The sequence below is a fragment of the Phyllobates terribilis genome, unplaced genomic scaffold (assembly GCF_046119375.1).
Source record: "Phyllobates terribilis strain yellow unplaced genomic scaffold, ASM4611937v1 Scaffold_4__5_contigs__length_816908805, whole genome shotgun sequence".
Taxonomy (NCBI): domain Eukaryota; kingdom Metazoa; phylum Chordata; class Amphibia; order Anura; family Dendrobatidae; genus Phyllobates; species Phyllobates terribilis.
The window spans coordinates 640528479-640542517 of record NW_027362764.1 but is presented as its reverse complement, the minus strand read 5'-3'; the positions used below and the strand labels follow the sequence as shown (position 1 = coordinate 640542517).

Below are 14039 nucleotides of genomic sequence, written 5' to 3'. Positions count from 1 at the left end.
CTCGGGTCTTGTCGGGCGACCTCCAGTCCCCTGGACCCTCTGTGACCACCTTTTCGGCGATGTAATTGTGGTTGTGGCCACTGCACCTTGCAAGTACAGCAGCCTCCGGTTTCTAGCTGAGCCTTGTAGTTCTCCACTAGTTTAGGGGCCGGTCCCCTCTGCAGCTTGATCCCTCCACACCAGGTAGATTCGGGCGTACGGATGGCCTCCAGCACTGCCCGTACCCCTAGGATCCCTTCCTTCTCTTGGAGCCTTCCTTCCTACTCCTGTCCTCTTTTCTCTCCTTCTCCTCCTGGGCCTCTCTGCTAGGCCCACTCTGGAGCAGAGCTCGTGCAGAGCCCCTGCTCCCTCCACTCCTCACTGACCTGTCCTTTCAAGATGGTTCCCTCTTTTATATCACTCCCTCACAAGTGCTCCCCTGATCTACGTCTTCCACCCATACCCACTACATGGTTCCCCCTCACTTGGTTCCCCTCCACTCCAGCCAGGGACCAGGGACTGTGCTCTCCCTTAGAGGCAATCTCGCCCTGCCCTACTGAAGTGGATGTGTTGGATGTAGGTGTTAGGGTCCCGGGCAGCACTCTATCCTTACCTGAGAGTGGGATACCACACCTCTGGGTGAGATGCAGTACCTCTGTGGCGACTGAACCCTCAGGGGCGCCACAATATCGCAAGGCTCGATATTGACTTTTAGGATTCCTACTTCCAATAGGTGACACTAGAGTTCAAGTCCTCTCTGAAGAGGCAATCTGCATATTTAATTTCCTAAAAGACCATTACATGGCTTATAAGCTACCTCACACTGGCATGCCAGGCATGTTGCTCTCCACAAGGAGAAATACTACCCCTTAAATCTAAGGATTATAAATGAATGTAAATAGATAATGCTATAAGGGGTAAAGACATGACAGATGCACGTAGACCCTGATGCGTCTGTTATGTACAAGGGCACCAGTATTATAAATGGCATCTAGTAAGGCAGGAGTTATGTTACAGATTTTGTTTTGGGGCTCATGTGGTCTAAGTAACCCCTCTCAGGGGATTTCAAAATGCATATTGTATGTATTATATAAAAGGAGAAATTCTGATAAGAAACATACTTTGGTTAGGTAATTCTTTTAGCTTTTAATATAATTCTAGACTAATTAAAGCCAGATACAACTCATGAATATGTGACCATGCAGATGGACAATACCTTGTAGTTTTTGTTGATTCTTGCTTATAAATATCAATGATATTCTCAACAAGCAGATTTCTCTGTAATCCATACACCCCATGTCGATCCAAAACAACTTCATGTCGGCAGGACGGACAGCGGAAGCGACCTCCCGTTGCTACAGTATTTCCTCCTCTTGTAGGTAAATATGGATTGGAGGCCTGTTACAGAAGAAGTGGAACACGTGTCATGTGGATAGATATAATATCCATGTCTGCAGAGGTGGATGAGGAAGATTATATACCGGGCAGTCTACACATGTGTGTAAATCTATAGACACAAAGTAATTAATGACGAGAATGTGATAAGCTATTATTAATCCTTTCTACTGTATATTTAGTAACTCCGAGGACAAGGCTATTCTCTAATAACTGGGAACAGATGAATAAATACCAGGAGAGTTCAGCAACTTAGAAACTACCATAACAAACAACTTTTGGTCTCTGACATTTGTCCAAAAGCTCCTTCAACGCCTAATGATGACTTGACACAAGAGCTATGTCTTAGAGGAGAAAGTGTTGGACTTTGTTCTTTGGGGTTATGATTCCTCCCATTGAGAATGTTTCAATTGCTTTCTGGTTTTGGAAAAATCTCTGTCCCCTGACTGCAGTTTTTTTAATGTGCTTTACTCACCCTCATTGGGTCCAGCGGTGAGTCTCCGCAGCTGCTTCTGGTCTTTCTTATTGTCTGTAGCGATGATGTCGCTTCGACAATCTTACAGACAATCAGTGAGTTCAGTGGCTCTGAGCCGCTTGTCCCATCAGCTTAGACAGAGCTGCTCAGTGTAGTTATTGACTGCAATACTATAGGCATAAAATCAGAGCTGCGGACAATAACAGACACTGGAATCAGCGGCACAGACTCAGCGCTGGACCTAGGAAGGGTGAGTTCTTTTTAAACTGCAGCTAGGAGACAGAGGTTTTCCGAAACTAGAAAGCCCCTTTAAGATGCAGAGAGAATTCAAGGTGGTAAGGTTTAGGGCATTGTCTATGGTCATTTTACATCTTTATCCATAATAATAGAAGTGGAATCCCAAGTACCAAATTATACGTAACAGTTTATTTCTTTACAAAACTTTCAATAAAAATGATTGAATCATAAAATGACCTGCTTCTGCCTCCTGTGCCAATATGAAAGGCTCTCGTGTATCAAGAGTTTTCTTACACTTCAGATTTTCATCTTTCTACATCATTTATGATATATTATTTCTCTCAAGGACTTCTGGCAATAGAATAGCCAGTTCTCATTAAAATCAGAACTTACTTATAATATCTAACAATCAGGACTGTTAAACCTGCATCTGCCATCGGCAGCAGAGTAATAACATTTTATGAAGGTTTTATTTCACATCTTTGTTTTTATAGATTCATATACATGTATAATTGGTCAGTAAGACATCTTTTATCTCCTGACACCCCATTATTCAGAGAAGGTACAAATCCCATGTAGAATTTCTAATTGCTGCAAGCCATTAACTAACTATATTTTTTCTTAGTGGAAGTAGTATAGCACCATGTATGACCAAATGTAAGGCTTTATAGGCCTTAAAATAAACATGCATATAAAAAAAATATTTGCTGGTTAAATGTGCATTTATGTGTATAGTTTAGCTTGGGGTCATCATTAATTTTAGTGTTGTTAAATTCAGGGACCCTTGTGTAGAACATGAAAATATGAAAATATTAGCTGCACAAATCAATTTTTCTCAGTGATTAATAAAGATGAAGAATGTGTTACAGAGCTTTCCGGTTACTAGGGTATTTCCACATCAATTTTTGCATTCCCTAGATTAGCATGGGAAAACTTTGGGCACCATACCAGGTTCAGCCATTGCTTCTGGATATAGTCTGTAGAATACTATTTTAAATATTAATGAAATTTAATTTTCGCTAAAAAATAATTGAAAAAGAATGATGAGGGCAAACACGTCAACTGCCCCTTCCATCACTGCAAAAGTTTACTCACCCACATGGCCTATTTTGCACAAGTATTCTATGGAAAACATACCAGCATTACTGCTATACCAATGGGACACCGCGGTAATACCCAACAACATGGCTGCTGCTTGACCAAATATATTAAAGTCTGAGGTTACACATAAATGTGATCACATTTCAATTTGCAAGTGACTGTGACCTTGACCCGACAGTCCACGGAAATCAAACCCTGCAGGATTTCTGTGTGACCCCATTCATTATCATTAAATTACATTCACACATCAGTAAGGAATGTCCATGTGCTGCTCGATTTTTTAACAGACAGCATAAAGACCCATTCAGTTTCATGGATTTATTCACACATCTGTGAAAATTATAGATCCGAGTGTGAGATCTGTGAGACTAAGAGCAGCTCCTATTTTGAGGATCAGAATAAGGTCACGTTCACACGTTTAGTATTTGGTCAGTATTTTACATCAGTATTTGAAGCCAAAACCAGGAGTGGGTGAAAAATACAGAAGTGGTGACGTGTTTCTATTATACTTTTCCTCTGATTGTTCCTCTCCTGATTTTGGCTGACAAATACTGATGGATAATACTGACCAAACACTGAACGTGTGAATGTGGCTTGAGACATACACAATTGGTCTGTGTGCAGCGCACCGACACTATACACAGATGTGTGAATTGAATGTAGCCTTACTTGCAGTTATGTCTGTAGGACAATGCAGTCCGATGTTGCATGGCCATAAGTTGTCATGTAACCATAGGATGGGTTCAGAGGAATGTATGAAAAATTATCCGTTTTTCATACAAAAATGTATGACTTTTCATCCATATTGCAATCCACATAGTGTGCCGTATGCCATCCATATGTCTGTTTTTGACATCCATATTGCATCTGTTTATATACATTAATAATGAGAAATTATAGGAGGCCAAATACAGTTTATGTTAATAATTCCAATGGATTTGATAAAAATGGTGGACGTGTCTATGGTATAGTGCATGAATATACCATCTGTTTTTTTCCCACCCATTGAGGTTAATGTCCCATCTGAAAAACAGAATAGACTTGTGCGTGTTGAGGTTTTTTTTCACTTAGACAGACGGTTAATGTGGAAAAATTCTCATTTGGCCTAGCCCATTGAATAACATTGGGGCATGTTCTGTCCATATGCTATCCATTTTAAATACAGACAGTATGTAAAAATAATACAGATAATACATAGTCTATAGATCTGTGTCAACATTCATAAATCAGTTCTGTATCATTTTTGTATAATAATGATCTAAAGGATCCATAAAGTGCAGTTTTTGATTCATTTTTGTTTAGGCAAAACAAGGAATTGTAAAGGTTCAGGCCTAATACATACCACAAAATTACAGATTTTCCGCAGTGGAAAAAAAAATAATGTCTGGATGTTACATAGCCTTATTTTTATGGCAGTTTTGCTGCGATGCTTCCTCAGTTGACATCATTTAAGAAAAACTACAGAGAAAAAAAAAGTAGGAAAAAAAAAGCAATCCCATGTTTTAAATGCGGTATCATGATTTTGGTGCTAGAGTGGAATTTTTTGTAAAATGACTTTAAATCCTTTCTTCACGAAGAACAAAAATGCCAATTGTGGCTAAACTTATTGTAAAATTTGCTACACTGTAACCGTAGATGTTATTAATTTAATAACTCAATATTAATTTTGGCTAAAGAAAAATTGCACCAAAAACTGCACAGCCTCAATAAAACCCTGCTCATATTGCAACACACAGAAATATGAAAACCATTACTCCTTTGCAAGCATTTTTTAATACTTTATGTATTAGAAAGTAATTAGCATTTTTTAAATTCATAATTAATATGGTACTAAAGTTCTTCAGTGTCCTTGAGTTTAGCAGGAGCTTTTCATTTTGAATCCAACATATATTTATTACCATTTTCTTACATATTTTTTGTTGCCATACTTTACTTTTACATCATGCGTCTTACCTGAAATATATCGCTGGCACACTTCCTGCACAGATTATGCTGACAAGGAAGGATTACCACTGGTTTGGAAAACATTTCTAAACATATTGGACAAATAAGTTGCTTCTCCAAATTATCCATAGTTTGCTGCTCTTTGCTCAAGGACTGGTAAGACAGAGAGGTGCTCATCTCCTAGCTATTCCAAGGAGAGTAAACTTTAGGAGAAATATGTTGTGCTGTCAGTTTCCGACTTCGTTCCCTTCAAATAATTCCTGGACTCGTGTGATCAAATGTCCTATGGGTTTCCTCAGCTGGATGACATTGTTTAAAGGATCATTAGAAGAGCCCTCAAGCTGTTTTTAGTAGCACTCTGTCACATGTTGCCATACTGCTCTGCCCATATATGAAAGTGACAGAGGGATAGATTCAGACAGGTGACGAATCCCAGGGATGTCTGCTCCGCATTCCTCCTCTGTGGGAATAGGGAGGGCCTGAGCAAGTGGGCAGAGGGACATCTGGAGAGGAATGACAGCTGTCACCAAATGTGTCTCGGGACAGAGCAGTGTTGTGGCAAAGTGTTTCTAAATGCAGAACTGCATATCCCTTAATGTAATTCTTCAATTAATATAAACTGCTTATTCAACATTAGATATCAGTCCATCTAGCTGGACTGTGGAAAGCTTTCAATGTAAGAAAGGTACATGTTCATAGTTATAGCGACATGTTACGCTACTATTCTATATGTACAAAAAACAGTCATGAATGCCAAGAGTGTGCAAAGCAGTCATCAAAGCAAAAGGTGGCTACTTTGAAGAACCTAGAATATAAGACATATTTTCAGTTGTTTCACACTTTTTTGTTAAGTATATAATTCCACATGTGTTAATTCATAGTTTTGATGCCTTCAGTGTGAATGTACAATTTTCATAGTCATGAAAATACAGAAAAATCTTTAAATGAGAAGGTGTGTCCAAACTTTTGGTCTGTACTGTATCTATACTCTCCGCTCTGATACATTAAATATTGGATTCCATTACACACTTTTTGCCCTGTGTCCGTGAGATCTATTCTATTGTCTAGTTTTTGTATTTTAACATTTTAACCATTGCATGTATGTAGGTGTGAGCGCCTCTCTCTACAATGTCACCCTCTTATCTAACCATGTATTCATGTATTCATTAAAGTTATTTATTTCTTATTCATGAATAATCCTTGACTATTTTGTTTGATTGTTCTTTATTGGTTTTCGGTTACTTTTTCCGAATTGTCCTGTCCGTATATGTCTGGTGAATGTACAGTATGTCTGAGAATTATTAAAGGGAATCTGTCACCCCCTGGGCGATATCAGACCTCTACTATGGGCATACAGGGTATAGAAAAGTAAGCAATCCCCGCCTCTTTGTTTATTATTCCCCTAAATTCCCGCCTATGTGATTAATTACCATATTCCCCCCCTCCTCTGCACGTCACAGGGCCAGGAAGTGACAGTGACTCCCGGCGCCTGCGCAATAGAACCCTGTGGCGCAGTGCACGGAGAGACGGGGCCGGGATGAAGCAAAGCACTCTTTATGTGAGCGGCGCTTTGCGCATGCCCGGGAAGTCAGGGAGCACAGTGCACATCACAAGGGCCCTGTGACGTGCAGGGGTGGGGGGGAATCTGGTAATTAATCACATAGGCAGGGATTTAGGGGAAGAATCAACAGAGAGGCGAGGATTGCTTGGCGTCCAGGGGATGCAAAGCCTGTGGAGAACGGAGTTTATAAAAACACTTTTCTCTGCAAGCAGACCTCTATTATGGGCCATACAGGTATGTATAGATTTGCTTTTCTATATCCTGTATGCCCATACTAGAGGTCTGATATCTCACAGGGGGTAACAGATTCCCTTTAACTAGCACATATAAGTTGGTACTGTATCTACATATATTATATTGCATATCCAAGTATCTTTTTACATGCCTCATTATAGTGAATGGCTCCCTCAGCGGTTTCATCTGAAATGTTATGTAAAATGTTCCAAACAAAAGCTTCAACTCAATCCACAAAAAAGTCCCTACTCAGGTCCGTCATTTGTTATCAGAAATATAGTGGGCTTCCATGTTATTGGTAGCACAAAGGCTATGGAAAAGCTATATGGCTCCTCGCCATGCAAAACAAATTCAGCAAATTCTGCGCTTTCAAATCCAAATGCCCCCTCCCTTTTGAGTCCCAGTGTGCCTGAACTGCTGTTAGTGTCAACATGTTTGGCATTTCTGTAGCGATGAGAGCCCTCCTAAGTTACGGGTGCATGTCTCCAGAAGCTCAAGCTGGTCACTACAACATGCTGGTCACTACAATGCGCTGGTCACAACATACTGGTCACTACAACAGCACTTTGCAATTTTCACTCAGCAACATCCGATGCTGCTTCTTTCTGGAAAAACACCCGTGGAGTTGAAATCGTCACTACACCTGTAGATAAATTCTCAAAGGGGTATAATTTCCAAAATGGGATCACTTGAGGGGGGATTGTGCTCTTCTAGCAGTTAGGGTATATGGAGTCTGCAAACTATTCTAGAAAAAATTGTGTTCCAGGAGGCAAATAGCGCTCCGTCCCTCCTGAGTCTCGCCATGTGGCTAAACAGTACTGTACCGCCACATATGGGGTATTTCTACATTCATCACAAATTGTCGGGCAAATTATTGTGCCATTTTTAAAACAAAATTTTGGTGGTAAAAATATAATTATTTTTTTCTTTACTGCCCAATGGTATAAAAATCTGTGAACCACTTGTTGTGTCAATATGATCACTGCACCCCTAGTAATTCATTGAGAGGTGCAGTTTGTAAAATGGGGTCACTTATGATAGGTTCTGCTGTTCTGGCACCTCAGGGGCTCTGCCAATGTGAAATGGCACCGTCAAACCAGTCCAGCATAATCTGAACACCAATATGTAGATTCTTCCCTTCTGAGCTTTACACTGTGCCTCAAAAATAGTTTTCGACCACATATGGGCTATCGGCGTACCTGTGGGTTCAAGGTGCTCACCACACATCTAGATAAATTTCTTGACGGGTCTAGTTTCCAAATTGGGGGCACAGTTTAGGCACATCAGGGGCTCTCCAAATGTAACATGACACACGCAAACCATTCCATCAAAATCTGCCTTCCAAAACATCACTCCTTCCTTTCTGAGCCCTGCTGTCCGCCCAAACAGTAAATTTCCCCTATAAATGGGGTAAAAGCATTCTCAGGAGAAATTGCACAACAAATTTTGGGGTCCATTTTTTCCTGTTACCCTTGTGAAAATGAAATAAACTGGGGCTAAAAGAACATTTTTGTGGGAAAAATTAGATTTTTTTATTTTCACGGCTCTACGTTATAAACTTTTGTGAAGTACCTGAGGGTTCAAGGTGCTCAACACACATCTAGATAAGTACCCTGAGGGGTCTAATTTCCAAAATGTGGTCACTTGTGTGGGGTTTCTACTGTTTAGGCACATTCGCGTCTCTTCAAACGTGACATGGCATTCGCTAATTATTCAAGCAAATTTTGCTTTGAAAAAGTCAAATGGCGCTCCTTCCCTTCCAAGCCCTGCCGTGCGCTCAAACAATGTTTTTTCCCCATATATGGGGTATCAGTGTGCTCAGCCGAAATTGCTCAACAAAGTTTGCAGCCCATTTTACCCTGGTACCCTTGTGAAAGTAAAAAAAATGGGTCTAAAGTAATATTTTGTGAAAAAAAGTTAAATGTTTATTTCTTCCTTCCACATTCCATTAATTCTTGTGAAGCATCTGAAGGGTTAATAAACTTCTTTAAGGTGGCTTTGAGCACCTTGCGGGGTGCAGATTTTAGAATGGTTTCACTTTTGGGTATTTTCTGTTATATAGACCCCTCAATGTCACTTTAAATGTGATGTGGTCCCTATAAAAATGGTTTTGTGAATTTTGTTGGAAAAATGAGAAATCGACTTTTAACCCTTATAACTTTGTAACAAAAAAAAATATGCTTCAAATTTGTGCTGATTAGTGATGAGCGAGCATGCTCGTTACTCTAGATTTGCACCTGTTTGACAGCTTTAATACATGTGAGGAATGCCAAAAATACAGACATCCCTCACATGTATTAAAGCTGTCAAAGAGTCGCAAATCATGCACACGGGAGTGATTCAAACATAACACCAGCACGCTGAAGATACTCAGGGTTAACAGAACATACTCACTCATCACTAGTGCCGATGTAAATCACATGTACATGTGTGAAATATTATTTATGAACTACTTTGTGTGACATGTCTCTCTGATTTAAGGGCATAAAAATTAAAAGTTTGAAAATTGCAAAATTTTCCATATTTTCACCAAATTTCCGATATTTTCACAAATAAACGCAAGTCATATCGAACAAATTTTACCACTATCATGAAGTACAATATGTCACAAAAAAACAATTTCAGAATCAGTGTGATCGGTTGAAGCGTTCCAGAGTTATTAACTCATAAAGTGACAGTGGTCAGAATTGTAAAATTTGGCCTGGTCATGAAGTTGGAAGCAGGCTTGGGGATGAAGGGGTTAAATTCCAATTTCAGGAAATTGGACTTGAACTTGATCCTCTGTGGATCGATCCACTCATCTTAAGCTAGTACCTATCAAAAGTAGTCCAAGGAAGGACATCTGGTTAACTAATGATAGTGTCATGGACACCCAAAGATTAATAGTAATAAAAAAAAAAGTCTTTATTTATATAGCGCCAACATAATCCGCAGTGCTTTACAAGTCAGAGGTTCATATCCAACAGTCATAAGAAACATAGTTAAAGATAATACAATAATTAAAGCAGAAATAATGACGCTCCTGCTCATAAGAGCTTACAATCTACGATGAGGTGGGGGTGACACAAAATACAGGTGGTTATTTACAATGATGGTCCAGCCATCTTGAGGGGATGGGGGAAAGATAAAGGCTGCATGAGCTAGTCACCAGCCAATATTTGTAGTGGTTTTGGGTGTGGTGGAGAATTATGTTCAGATAAATAGTGAATGGGCTATATACAGTTATATGAAAAAGTTTGGGCACCCCTATTAATCTTAAGCTTAATGTTTTATAAAAATTGGTGTTTTTGCAACAGCTATTTCAGTTTGATCCATGTAATAACTGTTGGACACAGTAATGTTTCTGCCTTGAAATGAGGTTTATTGTACTAACAGAAAATGTGCAATCTGCATTCAAACAAAATTTGACAGGTGCATAAGTATGGGAACCCTTATCATTTTCTTGTTTTAAATACTCCTACCTACTTTTTACTGACTTACTAAAGCACTTTTTTTTGTTTTGTAACCTCATTGAGCTTTGAACTTCATAGCCAGGAGTATGCAATCATGAGAAAAGCTACTTAAAGTGGCGACTTGCAAGTTGTTCTCCTGTTTGAATTTCCTCTAAAGAGTGGCATCATGGGCTCCTCAAAACAACTGTCAAATGATCTGAAAACAAAGATTATTTAACATAGTTGTTCAGGGGAAGGATACAAAAAGCTGTCTCAGAGATTTAACCTGTCAGTTTCCACTGTGAGGAACATAGTAAGGAAATGGAAGAACACAGGGACAGTTCTTGCTAAGGCCAGAAGTGGCAGGCCAAGAAAAACATCAGAAAGGCAGAGAAAAAGAATGGTGAGATCAGTCAAGGACAATCCTCAGACCACCTCCAGAGAGCTGCAGCATCAACTTGCTGCAGATGGTGTCACTGTGCATCGGTCAACTATACAACACACTTTGCACAAGGAGAAGCTGTATGGGAGAGTGATGCGAAAGAAGCCGTTTCTGCAAGCACGCCACAAACAGAGTCGGCTGAGGTATGCAAAAAGCACATTTGGAGAAGCCAATTTCTTTTTGGAAGAAGGTCCTGTGGACTGATGAAACCAAGATTGAGTTGTTTGGTCATACAAAAAGGCGTTATGCATGGTGGCAAAAAAACACAGCATTCCAAGAAAAACACTTGCTACCCACAGTAAAATTTGGTGGAGGTTCCATCATGCTTTGGGGCTGTGTGGCCAATGCCGGCACTGGGAATCTTGTTAAAGTTGAGGGACGCATGGATTCCACTCAGTATCAGCAGATTCTTGACAATAATGTTCAAGAATCAGTGACAAAGTTGAAGTTACGCAGGGGATGGATCTTTCAGCAAGACACTGATCCAAAACACCGCTCCAAATCTACTCAGGCATTCATGCAGAGGAACAATTACAATGTTCTGGAATGGCCATCCCAGTCCCCAGACCTGAATATCATTGAACATCTGTGGGATCATTTGAAGAGGGCTGTCCATGCTCGGCGACCATCAAACTTAACTGAACTGGAATTGTTTTGTAAAGAGGAATGGTCAAAAATACCTTCATCCAGGATCCAGGAACTCATTAAAAGCTACAGGAAGCGACTAGAGGCTGTTATTTTTGCAAAAGGAGGATCTACTAAATATTAATATCACTTTTCTGGTGAGGTGCCCATACTTATGCACCTGTCAAATTTTGTTTGAATGCAGATTGCACATTTTCTGTTAGTACAATAAACCTCATTTCAAGGCAGAAACATTACTGTGTCCAACAGTTATTACATATATCAAACTGAAATAGCTGTTGCAAAAACACCAATTTTTATAAAACAATAAGCTTAAGATTAATAGGGGTGCCCAAACTTTTTCATATAACTGTATAGAAAGGACTTCGATTAAGGAAAGTGATAGGCCACCCTAAACAGATGTGTTTTCAGCTAGTGCCTAAAGCTGTGTAAGTTGTGGTTCATCCTAATTTCTTGGGGTACAGCATTCCAAAGAATAGGTGCAACTTGGGAGAAGTCTTGGAGCTGGGAGTGGGAGGTATGGATTAGTGCAGATGTTAGTCGAAAGTTGCTTGCGGAGCATAGAGAATGGGTAAGCCGATAAACAGAAATGAGGGAGGAGATGTAGGGCAGTGCTGCACTGTGGAGAGCTTTGTAGGGGAGAACAAGCAACTTAAATTGGATTCTATAATGTATCGGCAGCCAGTGCAATGACTGGCACAGAGCGGAAACTTCCTAGTAACAATTAGCCAGATAGATGACCCTGGCTGCTGCATTAAGGATGGACTGGAGAGGGGGAGGCCAATTCATAGAGAATTACAGTAGTCAAGGCGGGAGTGCATCAGTGCAACAGTGAAGGTTTTTGTTGCTTCCATGGTGAGAAAGGGGTAGATTCTACAGATGTTCTTCAGTTTCTGCGACAAGAGCGGGCAGGAGATTGTATATGGGAGGCGAAGGAAAGATTGGTGTCAAACACAACAACTGTTGCATGCATGCCAATATGGTATATAGAGGCAATACAAATAGAAATGAATTCTTTGAAATCCTGGGGGAATATAACTCAGGGTGACCATTAATCAGTGCTTCCACAGTCTTGAGGTATATCAGCCTCCAAGCCGCATGTCACGGGTGTGTCAGAGGTGACAGACAGTCGCCCTACAGTTGGTTGCAGGAGATCTATACTTTTGGCATTACACACATCTTCTTAAAGGCTGGCTGTCTCTAGGACCCAGCGGCTACCTCCCGCTAATTAGCTCCCTGGCCTAGGGGTATAAATACCTGGTGTGTCTGAGAGGGAGGTGACGGCAATATTCATTACTACTTGTGAGGCTTTAGCAAGAGCAGTGCTTCATCCTCTCTGGAGCTTGAGGCCATGTGCACATTTGTTTGGAGTCATCTAAAGCTAAGCAATTCCCCCCTGTCTGTCTACCCTTGTTGTCTATAGAGTTTAGTGGAGATTGACTAGTGCTCATCTCCTTCCTACCCTAGCCTTAGCCATACGCCAGGGAAAGTCAGGGCGAGGTATGCGTGCAGCGATTGGTGAAGAGCCAATGTAGGGACGGTGGTTGAGACAGGGTGACACTAGACCAGACTAGGAGATCTCCACTCCCCTTTCCCTAGCGTCTGGGCTCCCTTTCCCTCTGTGTTGCATTAAGTCTTTCCCACACCTTGCGTGACAACACACAGCTATGACAGGATCCCAGGCTGCAGTTAAACACAGTGGTTTCATTCAAGTTTAAGTCCACCACACTGAATCATTACTCTCTTTACAATGATTTTAGAAACAATTATGATAGTCTCTTCACAGATCAGTACCTTATCCTGTAGTGAGGTGGAGGGGGGAGGTGTTGGTGAGGGGAATAACTTCCCTGTCGTGATTTTCTCACTCTCTTATCTTGATACAGAAATTTGATTCCTAGCTGTCAGTACTGTGTCTCTGATTCCAGCCACAGCTTCTCTCAACAATCTGGTCTTGATAGCCTCACTTACGTTAGTTTATCCTGAGACCCTGTGAGCACACCCAGCTTCTTCCTGATGCCCTCAGACAATAACAACTTCCCTTCCCCACAATCCCCCTGGAGCTGTGCTAACCACTCCCTGTCTCCTGTGGCTGTGCTAACCCCTCTAGTTGCCGGATGCTTTTCAAAACACCAGCACAACTTCTGCCTGTAACACACCCAGAAAGTGTGCCTGCTGGCTCGGTATTATTGTGATGCCACACACGGAGAGGAAGATGTCAGATTTAGGGAGGTAAGTAGACAGAGGGATCAGAAAAAGTTCAGTTTTGGAATGATTGAGTTTCAGATAGAGAACGGACATGATGTTGTAAACTGCGGCCAGACAGTCACAGCTGTTCTGTAGTACGGTGGGGGTAAGGTCAGGGGGATGAAGTGTAAAGTTGTGTGTCATCAGCATAAAGATGGTACTGAAAGCCAAATTTGCTGATGGTCTGTCCAATTGGGGCTGTGTAGAGAGAGAAAAGAATAAGGCCAAGGACTAACCCCTGAGGGACCCCAATAGCGAGAGGAAGAGGGGAAGAAGTGGAGCCAGCCAACGAAAAACTGAAGGAGAGGTCCGAAAGATAGGAGGAGAACCAGGAGAGAGGGCACTGCAGCA

At 41.0% G+C, this 14039-nt stretch overlaps 1 protein-coding gene across 4 annotated transcripts in view; it reads right to left on the bottom strand.

Annotated features, from left to right (window-relative positions):
* TRIM55 (tripartite motif containing 55) overlaps positions 1-5546 on the bottom strand; it is a 188029-nt gene extending 182483 nt beyond the window's left edge. For 2 of the 4 annotated variants that reach the window (XM_073679376.1, XM_073679375.1), the window contains exons 1-2: positions 5141-5546; positions 1196-1377 (exon numbers count right to left, since the gene is read on the bottom strand). In XM_073679376.1, the coding sequence (XP_073535477.1) occupies positions 1196-1377; positions 5141-5308 (350 nt within the window). In that variant the 5' untranslated portion in view covers positions 5309-5546. The remainder of the gene's footprint in view (positions 1-1195; positions 1378-5140) is intronic. The other 2 variants (XM_073679377.1, XM_073679379.1) reach the window with 2 other exon arrangements.
* Positions 5547-14039: the final 8493 nt, after the last annotated feature.